Source organism: Emys orbicularis, chromosome 8 (assembly GCF_028017835.1).
Source record: "Emys orbicularis isolate rEmyOrb1 chromosome 8, rEmyOrb1.hap1, whole genome shotgun sequence".
Lineage (NCBI taxonomy): Eukaryota > Metazoa > Chordata > Testudines > Emydidae > Emys > Emys orbicularis.
In genome coordinates, this window is record NC_088690.1 from 91,962,476 (window position 1) to 91,979,463 (window position 16,988).

The following is a 16,988-nucleotide window of genomic DNA, read 5'->3' on the forward strand; positions in this document are numbered from 1 at the left end:
TTAAGCCCAGGGTGGCTCATGAACCCCAACACTGAAACATCCAAAATCAGTGGCCACGTTAAAGTATAGCTTCCCAGCCTTCCTCTTCCCCCGTTGTGCTGAATTTACCTGACGTACAAAAAAAAAAAAAAAAAAAAAAAAAAAAATACAAAAAGGACAACTGCAATGTGACAGAAGAGACTGCAACAGGGCAGAGCACACCCACTAAGTCAGAAGCTCTAAGGGTCAGAGATCTACCAAACAGTGCACAAGAAAGCACCATGGCGACAAGGTCTCCTTCTAGGGCCTGTGGGCTTGGCCGCTGCAGAGGGAGGAGACTAGGCTAGCTCCACACAATCTCTGCTCTGGTTGGGGATAGTGGACTAACTACACCAATGGCCTGATCCAGTAAAATCGCATGTCAATAGCACCACTTCCATGTAATGCCTCTAATGAAAGCTGACCCCACCCCTTGGTGGAGGCTAGATCATACTGACCCACATTTGACAGAGGGAGGAAACTGAGCAGCAGGAGGTAAAGCACAATCTAGTCACAGACCACCTGTGGTGCAATCAAGAATAGAAGCCAGGTGCTCTGACTCTGAGTTACCTGCACTCTCCCCTAGCTCACGCTCCATGTTTCTGTTAGTTACCAAGAGCAAAATACCTCAATGGGGATGGCTAACGGCCCAGTCCTAGTGGGGTGCTCCTCCCCAGAGCTGGGCATTCCAGCTGCATGGGAGCCTTACTCTTGAAAGATTCCCCCCCATTCCCAAATATCCCTCCCCTCTCCCCAACACCCAATCTTGTCTGCTTGCCAAACGTCCCCACCATTAGAAGGTGGGTGCTTTCCCCATGCCCCCATCCCCCTGCTGGAGATCCATGCTTGCCAGAATCCTCTTCCACTCTCCCTGGGGAAAAGGGGCTTGCGGCTCTTCAGTGTGTCCCAGGGCCCGAGTCTGTTAGCTGCAGGTGAGGCCTGGCTGCCCCAGTTAGGTTTGCTTCATCTCCCACTCCTGCAATGCAAGGAAAAGAGGGGGGGGAAAGAAAAAAGTTTCAGGGCATGTTGGCATGAAGAAAGAATCAGGCCCAACAGGTGCAGCTACTGAGCCCCATGCTGTAGACCCTCAGGAGCCAGCAGGGGTACGTCTACCCTGCAGTTGAACGCCTGCAGCCAGCCCACGGCAGCTGACTCAGGCTCGTGGGACTGGGGCTGTACAGGGCTGTGTATATGTTTGGACTCCGGCTGGAGCCCGGGCTCTGGGACCCCGTGAGGGGAGAAGGGCTGGAGCCCGGGCTCCAGCCCGAGCCCAGATATCTACGTGGCAGTTTTATAGCCCTGCAGCCTGAGCCCCACGAGCCCAATTCAGCGGACATGGGCCAGCCACAGGCATTCAATTGCAGCACAGATGTACTCTGGTGGGCCAGGGTTTAGCTCTGAGTAGCTTCTTTAGCTTGTGCAATACTGTGTGGAAATTAGAGATGGGGAAAGCCTGATGAGGCCTGATCTAGCGCCGCCATTCAGGGACCAAGCCAGGCCAACTCCCTACGTTACTGCCTGCTACAGGGCTTTGGTCACTCTAGATTCCACGGTCTTCAGTGACTGAGCCACCACCATTGCCCTGGAAGTCAGGTCATGAGTTGCCACTTCCATGATCTCCCCCAGCCAACCTGATGACTCCTAAGTCCCAAGGCTTCCCACCCCCTCAGCAGCCAGAGGGCAGTCACTGGCAGGGGGCTCTGCAGAACCTGGCAGAGCTGCTGATGCATTAGAGTGGTGTTGGGGGCAGGCAGGAATGGAAGGGGGAGGGGTGACCAGCTGATTCCCCAGCCTCAGGGTCTAGGGATGGTGCAGTGTCCAAACACCTGCTGGCAAGGCTGAGGAAGATGCTGCCATGCTGGGCGGTCAGAGCTGTACCTTGGCCTTCTGCAGCACTTTCCCCTTGTTGGCAGGGAGGATGGAGGGGCTCCTCTTCCTCATTTCCGCTGCACAGTTCACCGGGACCAAGTGCTCCGTGGGGTTCCCATTTGGCTTATTTCCAGTCTCCTGGGGGTGGGGGGAGAATAAATCCTTTAGAGACCCAGAAAGCAGTGACAGCAGGAGACAGGGAGACAGCCAGAGAACCCAGATTAAAGCACACTCCACAGCTTCTGAATGTGGCAAGAAGCATTTACCGTCCACTAATGGACTGCTGGGACCAGCTGAACACTAAGGGGCACTGGCAGAGCTGGTGGGAGCCCGGGACTGGAATAGCAGGGGGGTCACTGCACAGCTGGGGAAAATCCTAGGACTGGAATGGCCAAATAGCAAGACAGCCGGGGGCTGCCGGGCAGGGCTGCCTCGGGTGGGATGGGGTGAGCCTAGCAGAGGGGAGGCTGTGGGTCGCAAGGCTGAGGTGCATTGGCCCTCCACTTGTATCCCTATGTCTCCCACCTGAAGCAGGCACAAGCCAACAGAAAAAACAGAGTCCCACCCCTCTGCATTAGTAGGTAGGAGCATTGCCAGCAGATCGAGGGAAGTGATTATTCCCCTCTATTTGGCACTGGTGAGGCCATATCTGGAGTACTGCATCCAGTTTTAGGCCCTGCACTACAGAAAGGATGTGGACAATTCAGAGAGCCCAGCGGAGGACAACAAAAATGATTAGGGGGCTGGGGCACGTGACTTATGAGGAGAGGCTGAGGGAACTGGGCTTTAGTCTGCAGAAGAGAAGAGTGAGGGGGGATTTGATAGCAGCCTTCAGCTACCTGAAGGGGGGTTCCAAAGAGGATGGAGCTCGGCTGTTCTCAGTAGTGGCAGATGACAGAACAAGGAGCAATGGTCTCAAGTTGCAGTGGGTGGAGGTCTAGGTTGGATATTGGGAAAAAACTATTTCACTAGGAGGGTGGTGAAGCACTGGAATGGGTTACCTAGGGAGGTGGTGGAATCTCCACCCTTAAAAACCTCTAAGGCCCGGCTTGACAAAGCCCTGACTGGGATGATTTAGTTGGGGTTGCTCTTGCTTTGAGCAGGGGGTTGGACTAGATGACCTCCTGAGGTCTCTTCCAACTCTAATCTTCTATGATTCTGCAGGGGAACAGGAACCCACTGGAAGACCAGGGCTGTGGAAAGGAAGGTGGTGACTCCGTACCCCATTTTCAGCTTTGCTGGTCACGGTGAGCCCCAGAGCCAGCCCTCCTGCTAGCGACTGTTTCAGCCGGTCCTTCACCTCCGTCAGCTTGAGCTCTAGGTCCACGCGCTGCTCCTCCTTCCCTTTGCACTGCTCCTCCAGGGCCACCACCTGCTCCTCCAGCTCCTTCAGCTTCCTCCCTGATTGAAGGAGACAAGGAACAAGACCAATCAGGTCCCGCCGACTCAGCACAGAGCCATGGAGAGATGGGATGGGGTTTGTAGAATGAAGGAGGCTCCCAAGCCCAAATTTACCACCCCCTCCAGTGAGTGTGGTTTGCAGGGAGCAGCAGTGATGTGCCAGCACCTACGAGGTCTCAGATCAGCCTGTTTCTAGTGTCTGATATCCATTAACCACACCCTGCTGCAGCCTCTCTCCTTTGCTAGGATTTATTAGTACAGTAGAACCTCAGAGTTACGAACACCAGAGTTACAAACTGATCCGTCAATCACACAATCAGGCAGCAGCAGAGACAAAACCCCCAAGTACAGTACAGTGTTAAATGTAAACCGCTAAAAAAAATAAAGGGAAAGCAGCATTTTTCTTCTGCATAGTGAAATTTCAAAGCTGTATTAAGTCAATGTTCAGTTGTAAACTTTTGAAAGAACCCTAACGTTTTGTTCAGAGTGACGAACATTTCAGAATTACGAGCAACCTCCATTCCCAAGGTGTTCGTAACTGAGGTGCTCCTGTGTAGTACTAGTACGTTCTCTGCTCTGGCTTTTCAACCTTAGAAGCTGAAAAGGAAACAATACAAGGACCTGCCTTTTTTACTGGAGGGACACACATCTATTTGGCCACTAGGTGATGCTGTTGGGCACAGTTTGAGGTGGCCGCAGCAGCAGGTGCACCAGATCCCCGCTGACTCAGCACTACAGCGGGGACCCAATGTTCTGCCCAGCAGAGTGGAAAACACAGCCCCGGCCCTGAGAGGGGGTGCCAGGAACAAGGAATACAAAGAACAAAGGAGCACAGCAGCTCCAGCAGAGGGCATTCCACTGCGTCCATGCTGGGGCTGGGCCAGCAGGGAGTCAGCAGCACCAGGGCTGGGACAGAAGATGGTACAGTCATGTGCAACCCCCATGGGGGAGCAGGGGAGGGTGGGAGTAGGAGTTTGCTGCTGAATAATAGTGGACGCCTACACTCCTGGCTAGCAAAGGCGGGAGGTGGGCCTGTCTGCACAGTCGGGGGAGAGAAGGGGCTTTCTCGGGTTCAGGGTGCGGCCAAGGAGATGGCAGGACTGTCATGCTCATGAGAAATCTGGAGAACTGGACCAGCAGGGAGCCTTACCAGTGCATGGCCAGAGCTGGGACCAGAACAGGTCAGCAGCAGCAGGTCAGGCTAGGAGGCATTGGCAGAGCTGGATGGAGGAAACTTGCACCATTTTGCTGGGTTTTATTCACCCTGGCTCATCCCTGCTTTGCTGGGCATTAAAAATCCACCAGCCTCATTGCTGAGATGTCTGCTGGTCTGGTGACTGTTGCCATGATCCCATATTGGGGGGCTGGGGTCAGATCAGTCAGGGGGGTATTTCCTCTCCTGCCTGGGCTGCAGCAGGCTCCATACCTGTGCTGCTTTTCATGGCCTCCCGGAGCTCCCTCTTTTCCTTCCGCAGGGTCACCAACTCATTCCGGATAGAAGCTCTCTCCTTCTCCAGCTTCTCTTTCTCCGTCAGGAACATCCTGGCATCCTCCTCAGCCCGGTTCTTCCCATACTTGTACTGGGTGGCATCTACAGAGCAAGGGCACAGCTGGTCAGGCAGGGAGTTGGCACACTAGCCCCTGCCTCTATAGAGGAGAGCAAAATGCAGGCTCAGCGAGACGAGTTCAGGACTCGCAGCTTGATGTCTTTGTTTCCATGATGGGAGTGTGTCAGATGAGCCGGGTCAGCTCCCGAGGCTGGACTAGGCTGTGACGGGGAGAAGGGGCTGCCTGTGGGAACAGCGGCATCACACCAGTCTCCTCAGGAAGACGCACTGAAGCCCATGCAGGCTCAGGGTGAACCTGGCACCTCCTTCCCCATTGCCTGCGGAGGGGTCGCTTTTTGTTAGTGAATTCAGGGCAGGTGAAAGGTGCCAGAGGAACAGCGGAGTCCCCACTCTGTCTTTAGCAGGGGCAGTTCATGCTTCCCACTCATCACAGCAGGCCAACATACCAGAGCCCCGGCTGGGAAGGAGAAGCTGCAGGTCCCTCAGATCAGACTGCCAGTTACTCCAGTTCCTAAAGGACACGTTGCCACCTGCAACCATCACTAGCCCACACGGGACTAAGACCCCACCAACTCATCTCATGGAACAGCCAGCGGCTGGGAACGGCTCCTGCCATTAGTGACCTGGGGCTCGATAGGAAGAGGTGACCAGAGATGGGAGGCCCCAATCCCTGAGCCAACTGGTCCCCTCCCATGTGGCTGAGGTTTGATCCCATAGCACACCTGCTGGTGGGCGAATCTGAACCTACTTGATGCATGTCTTTTGACTTTGACTTGCGGGTCCACGCGGCGTGATGACTCACTGCAGGACGAGGCATGCCGCTTCACCTGGGCCCCCGACGGCCGCGGTGGCTCCTCTGCCTGCATGGATGAACGCAATGAAAACAGATCCCAGCAGAGACACTGTGTGGCATCAGTACTAGTGAGGAGCAGAAATCTGCACTCAGGGCGGGGTGGCTGCTGAGAAACCGTAGGCCCCAAGTGCCACTGAGGGGAAGGGGGCGCCTGTCTCCCCAGCATTCAGTTACTTGGAGGTCGCAAGAGGTTGGGTGGGAGAAGGACCATGGCCTCTCCGGGGAGAGCGTGATAGGAAGCAAGCCACATTCGTACCTGCACCTTCTCGTAGGGGACGTCATCATACACCACCCGGGAGGAGTCAGCCTGGCTCTCATGGGAGGCGCTGGCCCACCTGGGGAGGTAGAGAGTGTCAGCCCCTTCCCGCACAACAGCAACACGCCATCCTTCTCTAGCTCCTTCCACCCAAAGATCTCAAAGCACTTTGCAAACTTTCACGAGTTAGCCCTGCCTCCCCTCCCCCATGCAGTCCCCAAACCACTACGAGCCGAGCCCTGCTTCAGGGAAATGAAGCCCGTCGGGCACTGCCCCCCTAGCCACCAGATCTCATGTGCTGATAAAAGCCTCCCCATCTTCAATTTGTGTGTTCCACACCTCCCCGCCCCCAGCTTGCCCTTTGTACACCCCCATGCCTCCTCCCAGAGGCAGGTGCCCCACACTTTTGGAAATGTGGTAATAGGTATTATCCCATTCCAGGAGCAAACGAGGCACAGAGATGCAGTGACTTGACCAAGTCCACTCAGCATAGCCAGAGCTACCAGGTCCCAGTCCTGAGCTCCAGTCCCTAGACAGCTTTTAGAAGGCGCACACAGCTCAGGGCCCCACAAATCATAACCCCCTGCTGCTTTTCCCACCACATGTCCCTACCCCACAACAGTACTCATGGGGCAGGTGGTTTATTCTGGCTCTGAGGCCGCATGCAATGACTTGGGGCTGTGTTGCCACCTGGGTTTGGAGACACAAGATGCATCCACGGTGGAAGTGCTGCTGGCTGGGATGGCCTCACAGGGAGTTTTGCTCTCCCAGGCTCAGCCCGGGGGGGGGGGGGGGGGGGACACCAGGTGAGCCTCATGCCGGAGCTGGAATACACACACACACACACACACACACACACACACACACACTTAACGAAAGCTTTGGAACGATGGGAGGAGAGCCCCTTACAGATAGGAGTGTCTCACAGCGGTGACTATGTTGGCTATTGTCTCTACATCCACGTAGTCATAGTGCAAGGCCTCCGGGGTTTTCTGGGAGCCAGTCTCAACCAGCAGGAGCCCGAGCCAGCGGCCCAGATCTTCAGAGCAGTTTGCCTAGGGGGTGAGAAAGCCATCACCATGAGCACCTGGCCCCTGGATATGCATCTCCCCAGGTAGATGACCCATATCCTGCAGAGCATGGGCAGGGAGTTACATCAATATTTCCCCTCGCCCCCCAAAACCACCTTGCTTTGGGTCTCCCCACACCAGCCCAACCCACCCATGCCACACAAGAAAGCACAGGCGTCTGCTCATATGCAACACATGCAGAGATGCAGTACGTCTTCAGCTCTGCGTGGGGTTGGGTAGGGATGGGCTTCCCAGGGGAACTGGGAAGAAGTTACCCTTCCTAGAGAATGAGCTTGCTCTCGCCACATGGCACTGAGCTGGATTCCATCAGCCCAAGCACCTGCCAAGCTCTGCTCCTGTGCAGGGGAGCCGTTGGGTTGACGCTAAGAGTCAAATGAGTTCTTTCACCTGCCGTGATTTGCCTGGTTCAATGAATCCAGCAGCTTCTCTGTGCTGATACTATCAGTATCTGGGCTGCTGCTATACAGTCATTCAGACCCAAGTGAAATTACTTCGTATATTTCATTCACTTGTCTGAAGCACCTTAACAGGGTGCTCCACGCATGCCTGCTTTAATCAATCATGGAATAAAAACTTCACATAGCCTAAGGGATCCTGCCAAGATAAAGATTAGATTTAAAAAAACCCAAATCCCTTGCCTGTGTAACGAGGTGCACCACAGATTATTAATGAAAATTTCAGAGGCTGCTCAGCGTGGTTTATGTGATCGCCTGCATTTGCCTGGGCTCGGCAGCAAAACAGGACATTGCTTTTTGGTTCTAGACAATTTCACTTGCCTGGGCCATGCACCAGCCCACCTGGCTGCATTTGGGGTCTCAAAGCACAGCCGGGGAAGGGGTAAGTTAAACTGTCCCTGGAGGTTTCCATTTAGAATCTATTTTGTCTCTCTGTTCAGTTCTGGGTTTGGTTAAACCCTTAAGGAAATAGACCAGGATTTGGACCCAAACTGCCCATTCACATCTTCCAGAGTGAGGCAGGAAAAGCCTCTATAGCCCACATGCGTCACTCAGAGCCGCTGAGAATGAAACACTCACCTCCAAGGCAGAGACCTCCTGCCCACTGCGAAGGATGCGGAAAGCAAGCGGGTGTTTAGGGCCCAGGCCTGGCACCACCTCACAGCCACGCAGGACGATGGCATTCATGTGCGTCCGCAAGTCGGAGCGGTCCTTGTGGAAATAGAGCGTGTTGCCTTTCAAGCAACACCAACGCTCCTTCCAGCACTGGTTAACCAGGACATTCAGGTAACCTGCAGGGAGAGCCGGTTCCCAAAGGGAAGAGAGTCTCGGTTCATTAGGATCAGCTGATATGCACTAACAAGCATGATGCTAAAGGAAAGGTGGAAAGCGAGAGCCAATAGGGGCTGGGCGGGAGGCTCCAAAAGGTTGTTTTGTCTCGCTCTACTTCAGTCAGTGGGTCTGTCTATACTAGACACCCACGGCTGGCCTGTGCCAACTGACTCAGATTCGTAGGGTTCGGGTTAAGGGGCTGTTTAATTGCAGTGTAGACATTCGGCCTCAGGCTGCAGCTGGGACCCTCTCACCACACAGGGTCCTAGAGCTGGGGCTCCAGCCCAAGCCTGGACATGTAGACCACAGTTAAACAGCCCTGCAACCCAAGCCCCACGAGCCCGAGTCAGCTGGCACAGGCCAGCCGCGGGTGTCTAACTGCAGTGTAGATATACCCAGAGTCTGAAATGCTGCTCTGCGGTATCCTACCAAGATATGTCCAGGCCTGTCAGGGAATCACTGCCGATCTCCCTACCTCTGGGTAGGCCTTGTTCCCCCACATTGTTCTGGCAGTGAAAGCACCCCACAAAGCACTGCACAGGGGCAGGACCCTCTCTCTGGACACCAGCAGATCTGCCCCTTAGAACTGCAGAACTCAAAATCAAAGGCCCAAGTGCAGCTTGGTCTTTAGTAAGTTCATACTCTGCAAAATCTCTGCTGAAGTCAACGGGACGTTTGCCCAAGTAAGGATATTAGGATTTGTCCACAGAAACTGTAGATGCAGAAGCCTTATGAGGTTACCATGCTCATCCCCTCTGTTTTGGGGGCAGGATTCATGAGGTAAATGGTCCAGTGGTTAGGGCACTAGCCTGGGACTAAAGAGACCTGGAGTCCGTTTCCAGCTCCACCACAGACCGCCTGTGTGACTGATCACTTGGTCTCTGTGCCTCAGTTCCCCATGGGATAAGAGCACTTCCCTATCTCCCAGGGGTGTAGCAAGGATAGCTACATCCAAGATTGTGATGCACTCGGGTGCTATGGGAATGGGGGCCAGTATGAGTCTCTCAGGCCTGGTCTACACTACCCGCCTGAATCGGCGGGTAGAAATCGACCTCTCGGGGATCGATTTATCGCGTCCCGTCAGGACGCGACAATCGATCCCCGAATCGACGCTCTTACTCCACCAGCGAAGGTGGGAGTAAGAGCCGTCGACGGGAAGCCGTGGAGGTCGATTTTGCCGCCGTCCTCACAGCGGGGTAAGTCGGCTGCGATACGTCGAATTCAGCTACGCTATTCGCGTAGCTGAATTTGCGTATCTTAAATCGACCCCCCCTGTAGTGTAGATGTAGCCTGAGACAGACATATGGGGCTTCATTGATTTTCTTTAGCAGCATCTTATCTCAGAGGGCATTTTGAGCAGCTTACTAACTCAGAGTCATAGGGCTGGAAGGGACCTTGGAAAGTCATGACGTCCAGTCCCCTGCACAGAGGCACGACCACGTAAACCTTGATCATCCCTGACAGGTGTGTGGGTGTGGCCCATCTGTTCCTGAAAGCCTCCAATGACAGGGATTCCACAACCTCCCCTGGAAGTCTATTCCAGAGCTTATCTACCTTTATAGTTAGAAAGTTTTTCCTAATATGTAACCTAAATAGCCCTTGCTGCAGAGAAGGCAATTACTTCTTGTCCTACCTTCAGTGGATATGAGGAGCAACTGATTATCACCCTGTTTATAACAGCTGTTAACATATTTGGAGACTTATTAGGTCCCTCCTTAGTCCTCTTTTCTCAAGACTAAACATGCTAGTATTTTAAATCTTTCCTCATAGGTCAGGTTTTCTAAATCTTTTATCATTTTTGTTATTCTCCTCTGGACTTTCTCCACTGTTAATAAACCCCAGAATAATTATAGCCTTTTTTGCAACTGCATTACATTGTCGACTCATTCAATTTGTGGTCCACTACAACCCCCAGATCTGCAGTACTACCATCTAGCCAGTTATTTCCCCTTTTGTAGTGGTGCGTTGCACTCGTCTTTATTCAATTTCATCTTGTTGATTTCAGACCAATTCTTCAATTTGTCAAGGTTCTTTTGAATTCTAATCCTGGCCTCCAAAGTGCTTGCAACCCCACCCAGCTTGGTGTTATCTACACATTTTATAAGCATACTCCCCACTCCATTATCCATGTCATTAGTGAAAATATTGACTAGTACTAAACCCAGGACTGAGCCCCGTGGAACCCCACTAGATACACCCTCCCAAATTTGACAGCAGGCCATTGAGAACTACTCTAAGTGACTATTGTCTTTCAACCAGTTGTGCTCCCCCCTTATAGAAATTTCAGTTAGACCACATTTCCCTAGTTTGCTTATTAGAATGTCATGTGGACTGTGTCAAAAGCCTAACTCAATCAAGACATATCACATCTACTGCTTCTCCCCATACACTAAGCCAGTAACCCTGTCAAAGGAGGAAGTTAAGTTAGTTTGGCATGATTTGTTGACAAATCCATGCTGGCTGTTCCTTAGAACTCTCCTCTCCTCTAGGTGTTTACAAATGGATTGTTTAATAACTTGTTCCAATTGTTTATGTAACTTGCAGGCTTTAGCTCTACCGCTGTAGCTTAGAAGAGAGAAAACCAAATCACCCTGTTCACATGGCACTTAACACAGAGAGCACCTGACAGCTGTGTGGTCCCCAGCGCCTCCCCAGATGTGTACCCGGAGTGCTCTGCCCTGGGTGAAATAGTCTGGTCCTACAATCATGGACTGGGGACACTGAGCTAGAAAAGGGGTGGGTGGGTGGGTGTGGGTGTGGGTGATGGAGGAGGTCAATCCCAGGCTACATGCTTGTAGCAGGAAATCCCTTTCCATGTCATGGCAGAGTCCCTGATGCTGTTGCGGAGCTAGTGAGTTATGGGTGGAATTCAGAGGAAATACTGAAATTCCCTGTGTCTTGGATAGTGTCCCCATCCCCCTTCTGGGTGGTCCGTCCGATGGGCAAGAGAAAGGCATTGTGGCACAACTTACACCTGGCACCAAGTCCCCTAGAAACAACGTCCACCTAGATCCAGAAAACCCCCTTCTTGCTCCCATCTCCCCAGAGCCCTAGGTACGAACCACAGCAGGGGATGTCCTCCTCGGTGGAGGACGTCTGGGTGTCCTCAGGGGATGGCTTCTTTTTGGAGAAGCTGATGATCCTGGTGATTTTCCTCCCGGCTGCCCGGCTCACCGAGCCCTTCAGTTCAGCCAAGCCGCTCTTCTTGCCTTTCCCTGGGAACAGGGAGGAGAGCTCAGCTCAGGAGTAAATGGCAACCCCCCCAGAGGCTGGCCAAAGCGGAGAGGTCACTATGGTGCCATCTCTCAGGCTGGGATTTGCCATGAGAGCAGGAAGGGGTTTCGGGTGTCAGACAGTGGCAGGGAGAGGAGGGAAGAGGGGGAAGAGATACACTGACAGGGCAAGAGCAGGACATCCCCACCCCCAGCAACTGTTGCACTTCAGAGAACTGGTGCATGGAGCCAGGGGCAGATTCAGGCAGAGGCTGCAAATATTCCTCTGTGGCAGGGGCCTCAGCAACTCCATCACATGCAGCAGGGCCGCATGGCAGTGAGGGGAAGCTGTGCCAGCAGGCATGGGTGCCCCCTTCCCACCTCCCGGCAGCAGGCGGCTTATTGAGACAGCTGCAGAGAGGTGATGAGGATGCTTTCTGCAGTGGGGTGGACCCTCCCCCCACCCCTTCCCACAGCAATGCCAGCCCATGGGCCCACAATGGTCAGAGTGGGGCTGGGGCTCTCACCGCGCTCCCTTCGGCTCATGGGGGAGCAGTTCTCCCCTGCTGCCATGCTGTCCGAGTCAGACGTCTGTTTGTCTTGCGATAACCTCTGCGGGGAGGAGGGCAGGCATCCATTTCAGTGCAGTTCCTCTCTCCATCCCTTCCTCCCCCCCATGGCTTTTAACCACGTCAATGCCGCACTGAGTGACCATCCCTGACCGGAGTTCTGCGAGTTTGGCAAAGCTCAGTGTCCAGCCTAGCTCCTGATAGCCCCACCCTAGGCAGGGGGACAGGAAAGGGCATATGCCCCACCCCCCTAGAGGAACCCCCATCTTCATTCCAGGGCTGGCTGGGGAGATGGTCTTGGCTCTTTGTTGCCCATTGGAGGGGGTCCCCTTCTGCTATCGTAGTGGGTGCCACAGATGGGCCATGCAAACATTGAGAGCAAGGCTGATCTTGTAGAACCCAGCCTTCAGCTGCCTGATTCCGGAGAGTTTAGTCACGGTTCCCTTCTGTTGTGTATCACTAACCCCCAGCCACCCACACTGGCAGGGGAGAGACACCTTGTCAAGGTCCATCTTGCAATGCAGCACGGGGGATGTAGGGTCTTCAGTCCCACCTGTTCCTCCTCCATTGGCACTGCTCCCTTCCTTTATCACCTGTGGAGACAGACCACTCAGCACCGGCCTCTCAGGACCCATTGGGAGCGACTGAGCCCCCAGTCGTTACCCCAGTAACAGAGGAGCTCTGACCACACTGCTTGACCTGACCACAGCAAACAGCATTTTGCCGTAGCTATTTATGAACTATCCCTTCCTGGAATGATCCAGTTCCCTGCTGCCTTCCAGAGGGGACAAAGCAGCATGTTGCGCCCTGAAAAGCTCCCTTTGGAGCAGGGTCTTCTTAAAACTCCCTCCACAAAGTCCTGTTTGAAATAATAAATAGTTTGGTCGTTAAAAAGGTTTAGGGACATTTAACGAGGACTCAGACTACAGTCACAAAGGCCCCTTAGGTTCCAGCTAGCTGATCTGGGAAGCTTTGTCAATCTCCTACAGGGGTTCTGCCCAAGATACCTATACAACCCCATCACCATAGATAGCATCTGAGCACCACAATCTTTTATGTACTGATCCCCAGGAAGGCTGTAGCAGAGCAGGGAATTGAGCCTGCGTCTCCTGAGTCCCAGACTAGGGCCTTGACCATCCTTCCTGTGAGGTTGTGGTGAGCCTAGGCTCTCTGGGGAGATGCCTGTCAGGATGGACACGGCATGAGAACAACCCACCCTGCACTACTTCAGCCTTCCTGCGTCCCATCCCTGCCAGCCAGCAAAAGGAGAGGGGTGTCGAAAAGCTGCTACAATCATAATGTGGGTGACCAGAACTTCTTGCTAATCTCCACACAGGTTCAGCCCGGGAGAAGTTCTCCAATCCCTCCTCCTCCCCCACATGGCCCTTGACCAAGGCACATGCAGTAGCCAGGCTGGGTAGGGAGGATCTGACAGCACCAGGAGCCCTGGAGTGCAGTGCAATGGGGCAGCGTTGGCGTCCCAATCTTTCAGCAGTGAAATGCCCCACATCAGCAGATTTGAGGTGGGCAGGGGCTCATGCTCCCCAGGGGCGAGGTGGTGCTATTTAAATGCGCTCCTGTTTCAGGCCTTTACATGCTGCCAGCTCAGACGCAGATCCGGTGACTTCACCAAACAGCTTCCAAGCTACACAGCCTCCCACTGGCAGACAAAGGCAGGAAAAAGGAGGGGGAGGGTAAACAAACAGCTCCCCTGTCCCTTTGCCTATGGGACTCCAGCCTATCACACAGGGAGCGGAAAGGGGCCGGGGCTCCCTGGGCCTGGTAGCTCGCCCCACAGCTGGTGTCCCAGTCTGGCAGGAATGATAAAAGATAAGTGGAAAATCTCCTTCCCTTCAGAGATAAGGCAGCACTGGACGCTAGGCCTTTCCCATGAAGGCAGCTAACCTGCCTAGCCATTACGTCAGACAGGGATCACAGGAGCTGGGCCATGTACTGAGACGGCACCAGAACAAGGAGGAGGTTCCAGCAGAAGGACAAAGGCTGGTCACATGGGGAAAGGAAGCCTGTGTGGCCAGTGGCGTGGGCTAGGGAGAAAGGCATAAGCTGCAGTAAGAGGTACCTTCAGCCACTCCTCAGCCTGCTCTTTGCTCTGCACTGCCAGCACCAGAGCCTCGGCCCCTGGCAGAGAGAAGCGCAGCTCATGCTTCTTGCGGCGCCCGTCCTTGGGCACATAGTTGACGCTGCAGGCGCTCAGGGGCACCTCCAGGTGTGGCTGCCGGTCCTTGGAGCTTTTGTAGCACTAAAAGAAGTAGAGACAACCGTTTCCCCCAGAGTCGAGGCCTGCCTGCATCTCCTGCCAGGCTGCGGAGAACGAACGTGCTAGCACAAAGGGGGAGTATCCCTGCTGAAGCTCTGTCTGCCCTTACACGGGGCTTCATCTAGCGACCTCGTAGCAATTCACAGAGGTGGCACAGTATCATTAGCCTCATTTTACAGAGGAGGAAGCTACAGGGAAGTGACTCAGCCAAAGTCACAGAAGGGGCCAGGACCAGAACCCAGGAGTCCCTGCTCGCACCACTAGACAACACTCCCTTCCCAGAACCAGGAACAGAACCTGGATAGTCCTGTACCCTACTCTCTGGGCCACAATGTCTCCAAGGTAACTGACCTGCATGAGGACTTTGCATTAATTTTTCCAGGGATAAATATGCAGGATGAACCCTGATGGCTTCTGGGTAGAGACCTGGACTGTGGGCCTCGCGGTATAAGTGCTTCCGAGGTGCTGTTATTCTGCACAGCAGGTATGGATTAGATACGCAACATTGCCATGAAAGGCAGTCTCAGCCCTGCTCACGCCCCCATGGAAGACACAGCCTTTCATTTACTCAAACAAGTCACTGAACATGCATGGTTAGTCCACTTGTAAGCAGGGATTGGCATAGCTGCTGCATGTCCTTTGGTGCACTTGGCTCACTTGCACCCTATACACAGGAGGCTCCCCGTTTCTCCAGCCTAGGATCTCTCAGACTCCAGATCTCCGCAAAGATTTCCTGTATCCTGGGTCCCCCTGCACTCCCCAGCACTCGGGAAGCTAAAGTCTCACCAGGAGTTTGTTGTCCTTGATGACTGTCAGCTGCTTGGCCCACTGCCCAAAGCGCTTCTTACGCAACAGGAAGGCACAAATCCTGCAGTCCTTCACCAGGTTCATAGAAGCTTCCTCTGACGGCCATTGGTGTGTCAGCCGCTGGCCCTTCCCATCCTCCTCCTCTTCATCGTATGACTCATAGGAGCTGCTCATCGCATCAGAGTCATTGTCTGGAAGGAAGCAGAGACCCTCCCAGTCACCTCAGGATGCTACTGACAACGGAGCTCCAATGCCCTGCACATGGAGTGGGACTTCAGCCTGGAGGATCACCTTCTCCTAGCAGTGTCTTGGGAAAGAAAGCCTTTGTGTGTGTGGGGCAGGGGGGAGGGAAATCAAACTCTGGAACAGCAGCAGGTCAACACTAACAATTTTCATTTTCCTCCAGCTCTTTTTCAAGTTGCATTGGCATTTCCCTTTATGAAATATGCAAAGCATGGAGGGCTCTAAGTGACCTCTTACGTGTGACAAACCTTCTCTTTAGATGGAGAGACGCTCTTGGAGAAGTCACTGGCTAGGACATGCAAGAGGCCTGAGTGTTTGCTGAGCAGCCTGTGTAAGATCAGCGTACAGGTCTGAATTGCTCAGGGACTACTGACCTCCAAGGGATGCTCCAGGATGCAGCTCTTTGCCCAGGCAGCTGAAGCTTTTCTCAGGCTGCTGTCGTTGTTTTCATTGCACGGTTACTTTAACTAAAGTCAAGGGCTCCCAGAGCAGCAGGTGGGTGCCTCTTATACCTGGTTATAAACTGCCAGAAATAAATAGACCCGGGCTCTCTTCCTCGCTCTCCTTGCAACACCTAGAGCAATTCCTGCCTTGAAGGCCACAGAACTACCATTGATGGTTACCACAGGGCTGTGGTCCATGCAGACTCCTAGGTACCCTTTGGCTCTGTGTAGGATTCCCCACCCAACCCCCATCCATCAGGCTGATGGCTCATCCCCTTTGGCTCTTCCCCCTGGTTAGGCACCTGTCTTGAAGAGCCTTTGCCCTGGTACCTACAGGAGTTTTTCTGCTCCCCATTCATCCTGGTAACAGGGTAGTTGCTGTCTGCGTCCTCATAGTAGCCATCCTCGATTGAGTTGGGGGGACTGGAGCTATCTGCAGAGAGAGCAAAGGGTGTGAAATTTGTGATAAAGGAGACCCCTGCACAGGGACTGGGATATTAACAGGGCACGTGCGTGGCACAGACACTGGTGACAGGGCCCATCAGAAGGCTGCGCTGAAGCAAGTCATGCCACAGCTTGGAGCTCTCACAGCTGCCAACACCAGCTCCAGCTCAGCACCAAGGCCACGTGTAACGATTAGACATGGGTGCACTTATAGCTGGATGGAAGCACAAAGTGGTGGGAGAAGGGGAAGGACTTTGTCCACAGGCTAATCTGAAAAGGCCTCAGCAGCAGAAAACCTCCCTTCCCTCCTCTGCCAGCTCCCCAGGAGCCACCGGACAGCCCCGCCCACAGGAGGAAGGAGACCGGCTGCCAAGTGACATGGTTTGGGAAAAGCACCCTGCTCCTTTCCTGACATTCCTCCAAGGTCACAGCCACTCCCGGAGAGGCTCAGCACACACTCCCCCTTCACATACAGGGCCTGGGAGCGCTCCCTCCCCCTCCCCTCAGGCTGCCCTTCACACAGGCATTGAGCTCAGCAGCTGGGAGAGGAGGGAGCATTTGAGGGGCTGAATCCTACACCAGAGAGAAACACAAAGCAAAACCTCCCACTTTGGGGAAATCTCTTCCTTCCCTTGTGGGGGGGGTCTTGG

At 53.9% G+C, this 16,988-nt stretch overlaps 1 protein-coding gene across 1 annotated transcript in view; it reads right to left on the reverse strand.

The window, feature by feature from the left end:
• Nucleotides 1-970: 970 nt before the first annotated feature.
• The window catches only part of AFAP1L1 (actin filament associated protein 1 like 1), a 39,976-nt gene continuing 23,958 nt past the window's right edge, over nucleotides 971-16,988 (reverse strand). Inside the window, 14 exon segments of the mRNA XM_065409247.1 lie at nucleotides 971-994; nucleotides 1,897-2,025; nucleotides 3,110-3,288; nucleotides 4,715-4,879; nucleotides 5,605-5,716; nucleotides 5,966-6,044; nucleotides 6,875-7,020; nucleotides 8,091-8,302; nucleotides 11,405-11,557; nucleotides 12,082-12,166; nucleotides 12,621-12,716; nucleotides 14,204-14,383; nucleotides 15,188-15,399; nucleotides 16,229-16,327. Coding sequence (XP_065265319.1) covers nucleotides 971-994; nucleotides 1,897-2,025; nucleotides 3,110-3,288; nucleotides 4,715-4,879; nucleotides 5,605-5,716; nucleotides 5,966-6,044; nucleotides 6,875-7,020; nucleotides 8,091-8,302; nucleotides 11,405-11,557; nucleotides 12,082-12,166; nucleotides 12,621-12,716; nucleotides 14,204-14,383; nucleotides 15,188-15,399; nucleotides 16,229-16,327 — 1,871 coding nt within the window.